At 33.3% G+C, this 14,166-nt stretch overlaps 1 protein-coding gene and 1 pseudogene across 1 annotated transcript; one reads left to right on the top strand and one right to left on the bottom strand.

The window, feature by feature from the left end:
* The first annotated feature begins 4,426 nt into the window (after positions 1-4,426).
* Positions 4,427-8,715, top strand: LOC111915961 (uncharacterized; annotated as a pseudogene).
* Positions 8,716-11,162: 2,447 nt separating this feature from the next.
* On the bottom strand, positions 11,163-12,968 carry LOC111916033 (ras-related protein RHN1). The gene is made up of 7 exons (XM_023911675.3): positions 12,804-12,968; positions 12,633-12,710; positions 12,352-12,519; positions 11,936-11,984; positions 11,682-11,755; positions 11,497-11,590; positions 11,163-11,413 (listed from the first exon to the last, which is right to left on the bottom strand). The coding sequence occupies exons 1-7, from the start codon at positions 12,840-12,842 to the stop codon at positions 11,313-11,315; spliced, it is 603 nt and encodes a 200-aa protein (XP_023767443.1). The 5' UTR covers positions 12,843-12,968; the 3' UTR covers positions 11,163-11,312.
* Between the last annotated feature and the right edge of the window lie 1,198 nt (positions 12,969-14,166).

Below are 14,166 nucleotides of genomic sequence, written 5' to 3'. Positions count from 1 at the left end.
ATATGAGTGGATATCTCCTTTCTCAAGGTGATCTTCAAGGAGTCCCCGAGGATGCATTTTTAGTGGCTTTGCTCCCACTCACACCAACTACTCCAAGCATATATGATCTTCTTAGAACCTTCGCATAGTTTGAGGTACTAGAAGGCTTTACAAGGTCTTTTTCTAAAATCCCATCTAACATCACTTGATCTCTATCTTCAGATTTCTTGCTTCTACCGAAGGCAACAATGAGAGATTATATTTATAAAGTGCATTCTCATTTAATGTCACATCGCAAATTCTTTTAGGAATCAACAAAACAAGTTGAGCAACTTCAAACAATTGATAAACAATTGAGTAAAATACACAAAATAAACTTCTAAAAACTAGTACTCGAAAACCTGTAAAACGGAACATAGTATTTAACGTGGTTCGGTCGATGTGACCTATGTATACGGGTGAACAAGAGCAATGGGATTTTATTAAACTTCCAAGAAAAATTACAACCACTCATAAAAGGTTGCACCTCACTTGAGCGCAATCTCTTTTGCTGACAAACTAGTTTAAAAGACATGTCATCAACCTCATAATGATTACTCTCTTGAAATATGTCCACTCATACATGTACGTATCTAGCACAAATGTTGATGGAGATGGGAGTGACTATTTATAGACAAGCATAATGATATAATTCTGGTGGTCCATGCACATATATAGCTAGGCCCTAAATGGACCAAGCCAATCATGGGACGCTATATATGAAATTGCTTCTAGAATCTTCAACCTTGAAGGATGTGCATAGCCACCTATCATGCACCTTGGCATATTTAACAACTCCCCCCAAAAGACATACCGGTGTATTTAGGATCAATGAGTACATTTTCTAGGACTTAGAGCTCATTTAGAAGCAAGCAACATATTTACAAGGCTAGGGCCACATTTACCTTGAGTTGGAGCGCATGCAGGAAGCTCCATCATATTATCCAGTAGGATAAGCACATTCAACAACAACTGTAGTGCATTTAAGAAGGCTACAACACATTCTCATTAGGAGTAGTACAAGCTCCAAGTGTGGAGTGCATGCTCCAAGTGCTCGATCACTTTGCGAAGTGCTAGCTCACATTGCTAAGTGCCCAGTCAGCAACAGCCAGAGTGCATTCAGGAGGGCTACTTCCTAGTTCCACATATATGGTTTTATGTTGATGATGGTTTAGGTTTGATTCATAATAGTATGGGTGAGCATTTGGACCTGTGGACCGAACCGGATCGTTTTTTTTGGACCCCCGGGCCGATTCTCGATTCTAGGATTTGAGCAAAACCGGTCCGATTTTTTTTACTGGTCTGGTCTGGCCTGTTTCGAGTAAAAACCAGTTTTAGACCGGTTTATTTAAAAAAAATTATATTCTATGAAATTTTTTAAACAAACATATCTCATTCGTTTTAAGTTGAACTGACATGCGGTTTTTTTTCCAACATGTAATTTAAAGTTTGTAGATGATTTTAGACTATGCTTTTCTTGTTTTTGGTGTCATATTCGCTGGGTTACAATCCTTCAAAGATGAGATATCAAAGCTTAAACATTTCAGTTTTTTTAAAATAAATTTAAGCTTTTGTATTTTGTGAACTTCATTAAACAAGCATATCTCATTCGTTTTTAAGTTGGATTGGCATGCAATTTTTTCCAACGTCTAATTTAGAGTTTCTGGATGATTTTAGACTATAATTATGTTGTTTTTAGTGTTATATTCAGTGAGTTACAATCCTTCAAAGATGAAATATCAAAGCTGAAATATTTCAGCTTTTCAGCAAGAAGTTTAAACTTTTGTATTATGTGAAATTCTTTAAACAAGCATATATCATTCTTTTAAGTCAGATTGACATGCGGTTTTTTTCCAGCATGTGATTTACAGTTTGTAGATGATTTTAGACTATAATTTTATTATTTTTTGTGTTATATTTAATGAGTTACAATCTTTCAAAGATGAGATGTCAAAGCTGAACTATTTCTGATTTTCAGCATGAAATTAAACTTTTGTATTCTATGAAATTTTTTAAACAAGAATATCTCATTCGTTTTAAGTCATATTGGCATGCGGTTTTTTTCAACGTGTAATCTAGATTGTGTAGATGATTTTAGACTATAATTTTGTTGTTTTTGGTATTATATTCAATGAGTTACAATCCTTCAAAGATGAAATATCAAAGTTTTTCAACAAGAAATTTAAACTTACATAGTTTGTGAAATTCTTTAAATAAGCATATCTCATTCATTTTATGTCGTATTGACATGCTGTTTTTTCCAACGTGTAATTTAGAGTTTGTATATGATTTCAGACTATAATTTTTTTGTTTGTAGTGTCATATTCAATGAGTTAAAATCTCTCAAACAAATAGTATAAATTATAAATAATCAAAGTTTGACCGATACAAATGACATAAGAAACGGAAACGTATTCATTTTTACGAGTTGTACCGTATCAAACCCAAAAAAATATTCATTTTAACGAGTTGTAATGTATCAAACCCATAACATATTTGTTTTAACGAGTTGTATCAAACACAAAAACGCATTTTAACAAGTTGTACTGTATGAATGTAAAGTTGTACCGGTCCAAACAGGTCCAAGAACCGGAAAACCCAGACTTGGACTCGAACAAGGACCTAGACCCAGTAAGTCTCATCCGGTCCGGTCCGGTCCACAGTCCATGATACTCTTCGAAACCGGTCCGGTTAAAATGCTCACCCCTATCTATTAGAGTTTAGATTCCTCCTTTTATGATATTTGGGTTTTTAAATTTTCCTCCTCAACAATGGTGCTTTTGGAGATTTATTCGACGAATTGCAAAAAAGATATGATGAATACAAGTTTTCCGACTTGACTACAAGGGAGTGGGACAGTGAAAAGACACGAGGTAGGGAAAGATATAAGGGAATATAGTGGGGCTATTTATATTTTAAAAATTATTAATAAACGGAAAACAAGAAAAACATCAAACAATGTAAAATAGTCATTTTAAATTGATTAGAAACCAAAAACATAATAAAATAATATCATAAAGATTGTCCTAGTTAAATACTCCCTCCGTCCCAATATTATTGTCCACAGACAAAAAACACACAGATTAAAAAAAACATTAATTATCACTAACTTTATATAATAAAATGATAGTTTTATCCTTAGTTTGCATTTAATGTTCCATTAAATGCTTAGTTGGTTGAGTAATAATGGGGGGGGGGGGGGGTATTTTGATAAAAATGTTATTTATTTTTAGAAGTAGACTATTATTTTGGGACAAACTAAAAATGAAAGATGGACTATAATTTTGGGACGGATGGAGTATTATTTTCTTCATCCCATATTAACAGTCTATGTTTTTTTTGCTTGTCCCAAAATAATAACTCATTTTTAAAAAATAAATATATTTTTTAACAAAATACACTTTATTATTAGTTAAACTATCATGAAATTAAATATAACTACCATGAAATTAAATGCAACAAAATAGTATGAAATTAAATACAACAAAATGGTATAACTATTACTTCATTTAATAAAATTAGTTGTAATTTTTTTTTTTTTACTCTGTATATTTTTTGTTTGTAGATAATATTTTTGTATTAGAGACAAACTTGCCCATTACCCCTAAAACACTAGGACTAAATAGTAAAAAAAATTAAATTCTATGCTAATAGGGGTTACTGATAGCCTTATGTGTAGGAGTGTGGGTCACATGTCCGGAGTTGAATTTCTTGCTGTTACTATATATTTCAGAATTCAGGTTGTCTAGATTGCGCGTGAAGGGGCTGAAAAGAAGGTAACAGGGCGCAAAGATAAAGAGAAATGAATTTCTAAAATTTTTATTAAACCATCTTAAGACATCCCAAAAATGGAAAATATAGTTACAGTGTAATCAGTAATATTGGAACGCGAAGCTGACAAAATACAACCCAAGAAAAGACACTGTATTATATATAAGTATTTTCATGGAAGTGGTCATTTGAACTTCTAGGAAAATGTAACGTTTTCATGGAAGAGATCATTTGAACTTCTAGGAACCGTAACCCTAGTCCATGCCCCTTCATTCACTTCTCTAATTAAGAATTCAGGAAAGAAGGCGTGTCTCTTCAATACCAATAATATAATCGTCTCCTATGCGTGTGTGTGTTTTCTAGCACCAAGAACTGTGGAAGTCTGAGGTATACACGAATTTCTCTTAAGGGTCAGCTTGAACTCTTTGATCTTTATCTTGTTTTCTTTGTTGTTTGGGTTTGCACTAGAAACATGCATATTTCTGCATATTCCGATTAAAAGACGAATCGCATGCATACAGCCTTAGTTTCCAATATTCACTTAGTTTCTTGGTTACTTACATTGTTTATAACTGCTTGTGTATTGCTACTTGTTTTTTGAAGAATCTAAGGCATACAACGAAGTGTGAAAAGGATCATGGCCACAGATACCGATAAGAAGAAATCTGAAAACAAAGGTGAAAAATTGATTCATGAGGTGTTTTCTTGGTCACTTGACGATGTGCTTAACAAAAATTTCTACAAAAGCAAGGTTTGTATAAAAAATTCTCATAAGCTACTCAATCTCACAGTTTAGATGACTGAACTTCTTTAAACAGTTTATGGACTAAAAACACGTTCTTTATAAGTTTGAACATCCACATCATAAAAAAATCTTTTGTTTCTTATTATTGTTCGATAATATCCTTGCATTGCATGCACATCACTGAACTTCCATGAATTGAACAGGTAGCAGAGATTCCGAAGACGTTTCCAACTGTAAGCGACTATACCAAGTCATTTGTCTATCCGCTTTATGAGGAGACACATGCGGACTTGCTGTCAAAGATGCTAGGAGTCAACCGTTCTCCCACAGCCGAAGTTACTAAAATTAAAAAGTCTAAAGATTTTAGGCTACCCAAAGCCTTATTGTACACCATTGTGCTTAAGAGACGTCAAGGATTCTATTCACCTGAGGTTGGAGATCTCATTGCTTTGACCGATGTGAAGCCAAAATCTGTCGATGATCTTAAGAGGCCAGACAAGCCTTACCTCATTGCTTTAGTGCAAAGCATGAAGGCCAACAAATCAAATTACCAACTTTTTGTTTTATCATCGAAACCAATAATTCCAGAAGTTGTTGAAATGGATATTCGGAAAGATGTAACGAGTTATAGTAGAATGAATGTAAACCATTTTGTTGTTTATCTTACAAACTTAACAACAAATATCCGTATTTCTCAAGCCCTTCATGCGGAGCTAGAAGGGGAGAGAAAGAAGATCATTGAAAAAGTGCTGCGAGCTGATTCTTCTTCTGTAAGAATGAAACTCAACAAGATTTTAATATGTATGGGGTTACCACGTACTCTAAGTCTAAGCACTTACTTTTTGTAACAGGTTGAAGAAAGTCACCTTGAATTTTCTGTTGATACAACTGAAGACTTGACTTTATTGAAGATTAAAAAATTTCTGAAATCATTTCAGCTTGATAGTTCACAAGAAGCTGCTGTTTTGAGCTGCATTGCTGCAAGAAAACATCGTGATCAAAATACAATTAAGTTAATATGGGGGCCTCCTGGAACTGGCAAGACAAAAACTATTGGTTGCTTATTGTTTATGTTGCTGAGGATGAAATGCAGAACCCTGACTTGTGCTCCTACGAATATTGCAGTTGTAGGAGTTACCAAAAGAGTTTTGAGCTTTGTGAAGGATTCATTGCCATATGGTACTTATGGTTTAGGAGATATAGTTTTATTTGGGAATGGAGAAAGAATGAAGATCGATGATTGCAAAGACCTTTCAGAAATATTCTTAGAGTTTCGTGTCAAGATTCTTGCTGATTGTTTAGCTCCACGTTCAGGTTGGATAGGTAGCAGCGAGTGGATGATTCGTTTCCTTGAAGATCCTGAGCAACAGTATCGCATGTACTTGAGGGAAAAGGTACAATGTGATGAAAAAGAGAGTGATAGTAGTGATACTGATGAGAAAGCTCATAGCGAAGAAGATGAAGATGAGGAATATTTGATTCCTGATCAAAAAGAGAAATCAGAGGACTCGCTGTTAAAGAATGCACTGAAAAAGAATAACTGGAAGACCCTCATTGTAAGTACCTTGAAAGGGAACAAGAAATTGTCAAATAGTGAAACCACACACGAGGATGTAAATGAGGGTCCTTCGAAGCAAAAATCAGACAAGAAGAATTTTCAAGAAATCATTTTAACTTTCGAGCATTTTGTGACAAATGGGTTCACTTTTCTTGGAAATCATATTATATATTGTCTTGAGAGCTTGTACACACATATGCCGACATCTATTATTTCACTTGAGGAAGCAAAACAAATGGTAGAACTTGTTAGTTCTCTTCAGAGTCTTGGAGATTCATTGAAACAAACAATTGCTGGAAATTTAGACTTAAAAGAAGCCTTGAATGGTTTAGATGATTCTAGGAAAGAAAGCATTAGTAATTTACATGCTTGGAGGATTGCAAGTCTTCAAATACTCAAATGCCTTCAAAACACCCTATGTTTTCCAGACTTGAAGGATGAATTTGAAACTCGAAGATTTTGTATGGCGAATTCTTGTTTGATATTTTGCACAGCATCAAGCTCCATCAACTTGCATACAGAAGGAATGAGTCCTTTGGAATTTCTTGTGATTGATGAAGCTGCTCAATTAAAGGAATGTGAATCTCTTATACCTATGCCAGCTTGTTGGTGCTCGACATGCAATCCTTGTTGGGGATGAAAGACAACTCCCTGCCATGGTGCAAAGCAAGGTTGAACAATGTTATGCCTTCTGTTTATTTATATGTTGATGTGCTATTTTACAAATAATTTGTTGCACTGTTTTTATAGATAAGTGAGGAGGCTGAATTCGGAAGGAGCTTATTCGAGAGGCTTGTATCACTAGGGCATAAGAAACACCTTCTTAATGTTCAATACAGGATGCATCCTTCCATAAGCCAGTTCCCAAATAAGAAGTTTTATGCAAAACAAATCTTGGATGGTATGAATGTGAAGAGGATCACTTATGGGAAGAGTTTTTTGCAAGGAAGTATATACGGGTCCTACTCATTTATAAATGTAACTTCTGCCAAAGAGGAGTTTGATAAGAGTCATAGCATGAAAAATCTCATGGAAGTGGCTATAATTTCTGAAATTATTTCAAGTCTCTATAAAGGTATACATGTAACATGTTTCTCTCTTTTTCATCTCTCATCCTTAGTCAATAACTGAACTTTTATCGATATCATCACAGAATCTGTTGCAAGAAAACGAAGGGTAAGTGTTGGTTGCATATCACCATATAAGGCTCAAGTAAATGCGATACTTGAAAAACTTGGCAATAAGTATATGGACTCTGAAGATTACTTCTCTGTGAACGTCCGATCTGTTGATGGATTTCAAGGGAGTGAGGAGGATGTAATTATTATATCCACAGTGAGATGTAATGGTAGAGGGTCTGTTGGTTTTCTTTCAAATCATCAAAGAACAAATGTGGCATTAACTCGAGCCAGGTAACAAACTGATTAACTTATCTGATTTATCTTTTAATTTGTTATCTTTGTTTCTCCATAGTTGCATGATCGATCTTTTCATGTATCACATATGAGCTTTATACAGATACTGCCTCTGGATTTTGGGGAATGGATCAACCTTGCTAAATAGTGGCTCTATCTGGAGAGATTTGATTGTTGATGCTAAGGATCGTGGCTGTTTTCACAATGTTAGTGAAGACAAAAACTTGGCTCAAGCTGCCATGGGTGCTTTGATTGAGCTTCGTCAACTTGATAGCTTGTTCAATATGGATTCATTCCTTTTTAATGACACTAAATGGCAGGTAATTAAGCTCACAGGACTCTTGATACTATTGTAACTAAGAATTGTGATTTGCTATTTACAGATTTTTCATGCACATGCATGGTAATATTGTTTTATTGACTTTTGATAGGTAAAGTTTAATGACACGTTTTTGGAGACAATTGCAAGTTTTGGTGACACTAAGATTTGTAAGGAAGTAGTTACAATCCTGCTTAAGCTATCTAGTGGCTGGCGAAAAGATGGAAACAATAAAGTGAACCTAGAAGGAACAAGTATGCTTCTGGAGGTGTATGAAGTAACACAAAACTTGTGTTTGATTTGGGCTGTAGACATTGTAGTACAAAATTCACTTTGCATTCAGGTGATAAAGATTTGGGATGTTTTGCCAGCCACCAAGATTGAACAATTGGCAAAGATATTAGTGGAAAAGGTATATGGGAATTATACTGTAAACATGATGAACCGTTGCAAGGAAAAACGTGTTGAAGGGTATGTAATGATTCCACTTGTTTGTTTTTCTATACGTTCTTTGGTCATAATTTATGGTTAGAATACTATTTCAGAAACAGAACTTATTGTTTTGAAAACATGAATAGGAACCTTACGCTTCCTGTTACATGGCCTATGAATTCGGACACCGATCAAAGCTGGTCCTTGATAAATCAATTAGCGACATTGAGCTTGAGAAACCAACCCAAGTCATCATCATCATCAAGAGCTTCAAGTGTCTGGTTAGTTCTTGGACCATGTATTTGGTGGGTATATATGCTAATATAGGTCCTTTTTGTTTGGTAAACTAAGGGGGACTGTAATTGAAAAATCAACAGGGATGGTGATACAAGATCTCATGGAAGAGGAAGTAGGTGGTGAAGGTGAAAGAAATCTCTTGATTCTCCTCAGGAATTGAATCTAAAGAATGTGATCATTATATTGTCGCACTTTGGGTGATGGATATGGTTTTTTTAGAATCCTTGACAACACTTTTTTGCCGTAAAAGACTGGTTGGTTCATTTTGCGTTGTTTTAATGTATGTTGATATTCTTGCATTTTGCCTTAAGAATCTTATTAAAGTACTACTATGTGTCACTTTCAAAGAAAGCTAGAGTACAATATTGTTGAAATATGCCTTCTAAATTGATAAGTTCTGCTTAGCTCAAATTCTATATTGGCTTTCCAGAAATCCAGATCTAATTTGGTCACATCGGGTCTAAAAAGGGTACCAGGTCTAAATGGTTGTGTGAGGTCTAAAAAGGATTTGTTCTTGAATTGCAATTGCTTCATTGTTGAAGGCCAATCTTGGCAACCTTTATTCCATTGTAGCTTAAAGTGAATGCCATTTTCAGGAAGAGGAATATCATGTTAAAAACTAAGACATATTCCTCTTCCATTTTTGGATCGACATTTCTACGGTTTCAACCATTTGTCACCAAATCACCATTATAGGTCATTGTAATCTCTTTGATCAAGCTTTTTAAACATTGCAATTTTTTAGTGTATTGGTTATCGGCTTCCTTTGTTCGTGTAGTAAAACAAAGAGGGTAAGGTTGCACTAAAACGAAAAAAACTCTAATGCATCAAACAGAATGCGAATCACACGAACAATATTAGTTCAAGCAGAACAAGACTAATATATCAAACAACAATTAACTACATGCAATGAAAATTACTGAGCAAAACAGTAAATCCCAAAAAAAACCCATGAACGGATGAAACCGAGAACCAATCCACTAAAATATTGCAGTGTTTACAGAGTTTGATAAAAGAGATTACAATAGGATATAATGGTGATTTGGTGATAAAGGGTTGAAACCCTAGAAATGTCGATCAAAAAGGGAAGAGGAAGACGTCTTGATTTATTGTCTGATATTTCTCTTCTAGAAAATGGCACGCTCGCTTTACACTACAAAGGAATAAAGGTTTGCCAAGATTGGCAAATATGACCCTTTAACAATGAAGCAATTGTATTCCAGGAACAAGTCCTTTTTAGACCTAATACACCCATATTTTAGACTTAGGTTCCCTTTTTAGTTCCAATGCAACTAAATGAGACATGGATTGCTGGAAAGACAATATGACCCTTGAACTAAAGAGAACTTGTCAATTTGGAAGGTATTTCCACATATACATAAGAAAAATGAAAATAAAACGTTGTAAGCAGAACTAAATTGAGAAATAGCAACATATTTACATTTATTTGTATAGTATTTATTTCTATTACATCGGTAGACACCTGACCATTAATTTTTTGACCAAATGCCTCATATATTCATACACAAACATTTAAATACAATATGTTTACAATTTCATACCTTCGAATTACTTTCGTAAACTTCAAATCATTGCAATAATGACCACCATAAGCGGAAAGCGGTTTAACATATCCACCAATGGGCGAAACAAATTATAGTGTGCTACAAACATCAAAACTATAGGAATTGTAACATATATGTAGAGTCTAAGTTTATCTCTCCATAAGATCCTTTAGGGAAAGAAAGGGGATTTCAACACATTTATTGGACTATGGATTTCAGGTATTACCTTATAAGTCAAAAATCCCTTTAGGATGTCAAAAAAAACTCATGGGACCCTAAACATGTATGAGGTTATTTGTTTAAACAAAACCAAGGGCTGGGGTGGACAATCCTATCCCAAAACACCATGGCCCTCTTAAGATATTATATATATTTATATACATTATTTATATAAATATAATAAATAATAACCTGATTTGGAGCTGTAAAAATTCAATAAAAAATCATGTTTGTAAGTTTCTAATATAATGTTTTTGAGATGTCAATCACATTTTTTATTTTAAAATGTAAAATTTTGTTATAAATAACTATTTTTTATTCGAAAAATGGTTTCTTTTAACCCAAAATAAAATTTTTTAACCCAAAAAAAAAACTCAAAATCAATCGGGAGCCGGGGCCGGGATGCAACCATAGATCCTTTTCTTATAAATTGAATTCTAGTGGACGTGCTTTTCAATTCCCTTCAAATCATTAAGTTAGTAAAGCTTTCATAATTAATTATATTAAATAATTAATCAACTTTATTAAAGGAACTCATTTATTTATTCTAATAAATAAACTTTTTTATTTACTTTGTTTATTTAATAAATAATACATAAACCATTTTATTGTTTATTTAATAAATAATAAATAAAGGAACTCATTTGTTTATTTGTTTATTTATTTATTTACTTGTTTTTATTGGTAAATAAAAAAAAATTCATATACAAAACACCATCTTATACCCAAATACGTATTCTTTCAAATGACACCACGTGTGAGTTCTTTTTAGGCATTTTGTGAAGCATAACATCATATGTTCAATTTTAATCTGAAATCATCATAACCAAAAGGAACAACTTACATCTTTAACATTTTATTGACATCAAATTTCCATGCTATTCAAGTAATCTTTCAATGGCAAATACACATATTAAAAAAAGAAAAAAACAACTACAAACGATATGAATCAAGAAGAATTTTAAAACATTACTTATGAACAGCAAGATGCAGCACGAGCTCCTTCAGCTGGTCTGTCAACAAGAACCATTCCTGCTGGATTTTGAGTAGGCTGAGCTCTAGGCAATCTCTTGGCTGTTTCAAACACAATAATTATTATCTCATAAATAATTTTTCTTGATAATTTAAATTAAAATTTGCAAGTTATAAAACCTTACCAATTTCATGAAATACATCGTTAACATTGGCAGCAGTTTTAGCAGATGTCTCCATGAAAAAAAGACCATTCTCCTCAGCATATACACGTGCCTCCTGCATATCATAATTCGAAAATGTGATAATTAAAATATACATAATTACATATATACCCTTATATGTAAACAAAAGGGAAAAGGGTACATACTTCTGCTGTTACTTTCCTCTTGTCTTCAAGATCAGCTTTATTTCCAGCAAGTGCCATTACCATGTTTGGATTACCTGCAAAACCCACACAATGAAATATAACTTCATTCAAGATTTTGAACAATGAAGAAAAAGAAGATAAAAAAAATATATAGAAGTGAACAAGATCAATTGGGAGAAAACCAAGAAAAGGGCTACTGGTTTTTGTATGGAAATAAAGTTGAAAAATTTATGGAGGAAGTGAAATCTGCTCACCTTGTTTTTGAAGTTCTTGAACCCACTTTTTAGCCCGTGTAAATGAATCCTAAACATAGTCAGGAAAACAGCAAGTGAAAGTCAGTGATCCAAACTGAAATAGTAGTAAGATATGCTAAGAATTACCTAAAAGCGAATGTTTTAATAATTGCATTTAGAAATTCAAACATGATTCCATATCAATGTAAGAAAGAAAAAAATTTAACAGAAACATGCACTCTCATTCTATTTGAACTCAGTTAAGTGTTCTTAGTTAACAAATCTATATCCTATAAGGTATCAACTACTACAAACCACCACAATTCCAAGTTCAACAAGCCATATGAATGATCCACTGATAAGTTATGAAGACTCCACAGTTCAATTTCATAAAAAGGAAAACAGATATGAACAAGATTCTAGTAAGCTTAAATTACCGCGCTAGTGATATCGTAGACAATGATTGCCGCTGCAGCGCCCCTGTAGTACATAGGAGCCAAACTATGATACCTTTCTTGACCCGCCGTATCCCAGATCTCGAATTTCACCGTTGCATCATTCACTGCTAGGGTTTGCGAAAAAAACGCCGCTCCGATCGTCGATTCCTATCACCACAACAACCAAACAGATGAAATCAACAACCGAAACCACCACCAAGTTCAAACCCTAGAAAGTCAACGAAAAAAAGAGGAAAAAGTCAGATAATCAAAAATCAAACCTGGAATTCTAGAAATTGGCCTTTGACGAATCGCAACACGAGACTTGATTTACCAGCTCCCATGTCCCCAAGCAAAACCTACAAATCATCGCGTAACTTGAAGCTTCAAACAAACATAAACAATAGAACAAATCAGGAATAGAACGAGTGATGATGATGGAGTTCAGTTACCAATTTTGCGTTGAGATTATTGTGTCCGATCGTCGCCATATTGATACGATCGAGGGAGAAAAGAGGTTTTTCTTTTGCAGCAAAAGAGAAGCGATGTGTATTGTTGTTGGTTTGCTGATTGCTGAAACACGGAATTGGGTCGATATTAAAAATGTGGAGTAAATGCAACAAAATTACGAATAAAACAAGTCTTTAAATACACACGCTTTAGTCTAGAACATTACCCATGTCATGTGATATTATAGATTTCTACTTTTTAAAGATCATCATTATTTTTTTAATAAATTAACCTAGAGTCCTAGCTAATAATAAAAGCCTTGATAAGGTTTTTAACGTGTCTCAAATTATTATTACTTTATATGTAATGTAATTTCACGACTTTATTTACGTATTTTTTTTTTATAAATAAATTACTCTTATTATGTATTTATAGTTGTATGCTATTGACATTTGAATCGAATTTTGTAGTATTATTAATAATTAATAAAATAGATGACCCTCGTTTGAAATTCAAATTTATTAGGATAACTCGTAATCCTTATCAAGTTATCAACAATTAGACGCATTAACTTGAAGCACATAATTGTTTTCATCAAGATAAGTCTACATAAAATTCAAATACTATATATTTATTAAAACATGTATTGATTACAAAATTAAAAATATAAAATACAATAGCAAAGGTATATTATTTTATTATCTCTATACAACAATTCAGATATATTCCTCCCGACAATCAAATTCTAGCAACGATCATCACCGGGTTCTTAGATTCAAAAAACGTAATCATTTCTTCGTATAAGTAAATCAGTTTCTATGATGTTGATGCCACCATAGTGTACTATGAATTTATAACACAAGCTCACCTTATCTTGATTTTTTTAGATGTTTAAAAAAAATGAACATTTTAGCTAATAATTATTTCTTCATGTTCGATGAATAGACAAACATTATTGACCATATACTTCAGTTGATCATGGTAAATGGATTGCAGTTATCAAGAATGAGGTACTATGGAATTCCTCTTTGATTTCATACAATAAAATTAGTTTTGCATATTTTGGTTTTGGTGTTTTTTTAACTGTTTATATCACAGCTCATGTAGTCATGTGTATATTTTCAACCCTTTTAAGTTGGTATTTGAGTATTTGATTTCTTCTTTGTATTACATTTACAGGGAGGTGGACATTGATGGGTCTTTAGTTGCTACAAAATATGTTGGAGTTCAAGATATTGTCACTTGTCATGTTTAATAATGGGTGTCTACGTAGCAAAGTCATGGGTGATCCTATTAGAATGATAGGAGAGTTGTTAAATAAAAAGAAATGGAAATTTGACTATATTGTCATAGAAACTACAAATA

This window comes from Lactuca sativa, chromosome 2 (assembly GCF_002870075.4).
Source record: "Lactuca sativa cultivar Salinas chromosome 2, Lsat_Salinas_v11, whole genome shotgun sequence".
Lineage (NCBI taxonomy): Eukaryota > Viridiplantae > Streptophyta > Magnoliopsida > Asterales > Asteraceae > Lactuca > Lactuca sativa.
The sequence above is the reverse complement of the archived record's forward strand: the minus strand, read 5'-3'. Positions and strand labels throughout refer to the sequence as shown.

Bases quoted from the DNA above. Each gene is read 5' to 3' on its own strand.
- LOC111916033 (XM_023911675.3), bottom strand. From the start codon at position 12,842: ATGGCGACGATCGGACACAATAATCTCAACGCAAAATTG. The intron at 12,711-12,803 runs GTAACTGAACTC...GATGATTTGTAG, and splicing joins ATAATCTCAACGCAAAATTG to GTTTTGCTTGGGGACATGGG. The intron at 11,591-11,681 runs GTATGTACCCTT...TATGATATGCAG, and splicing joins AGAGGAAAGTAACAGCAGAA to GAGGCACGTGTATATGCTGA.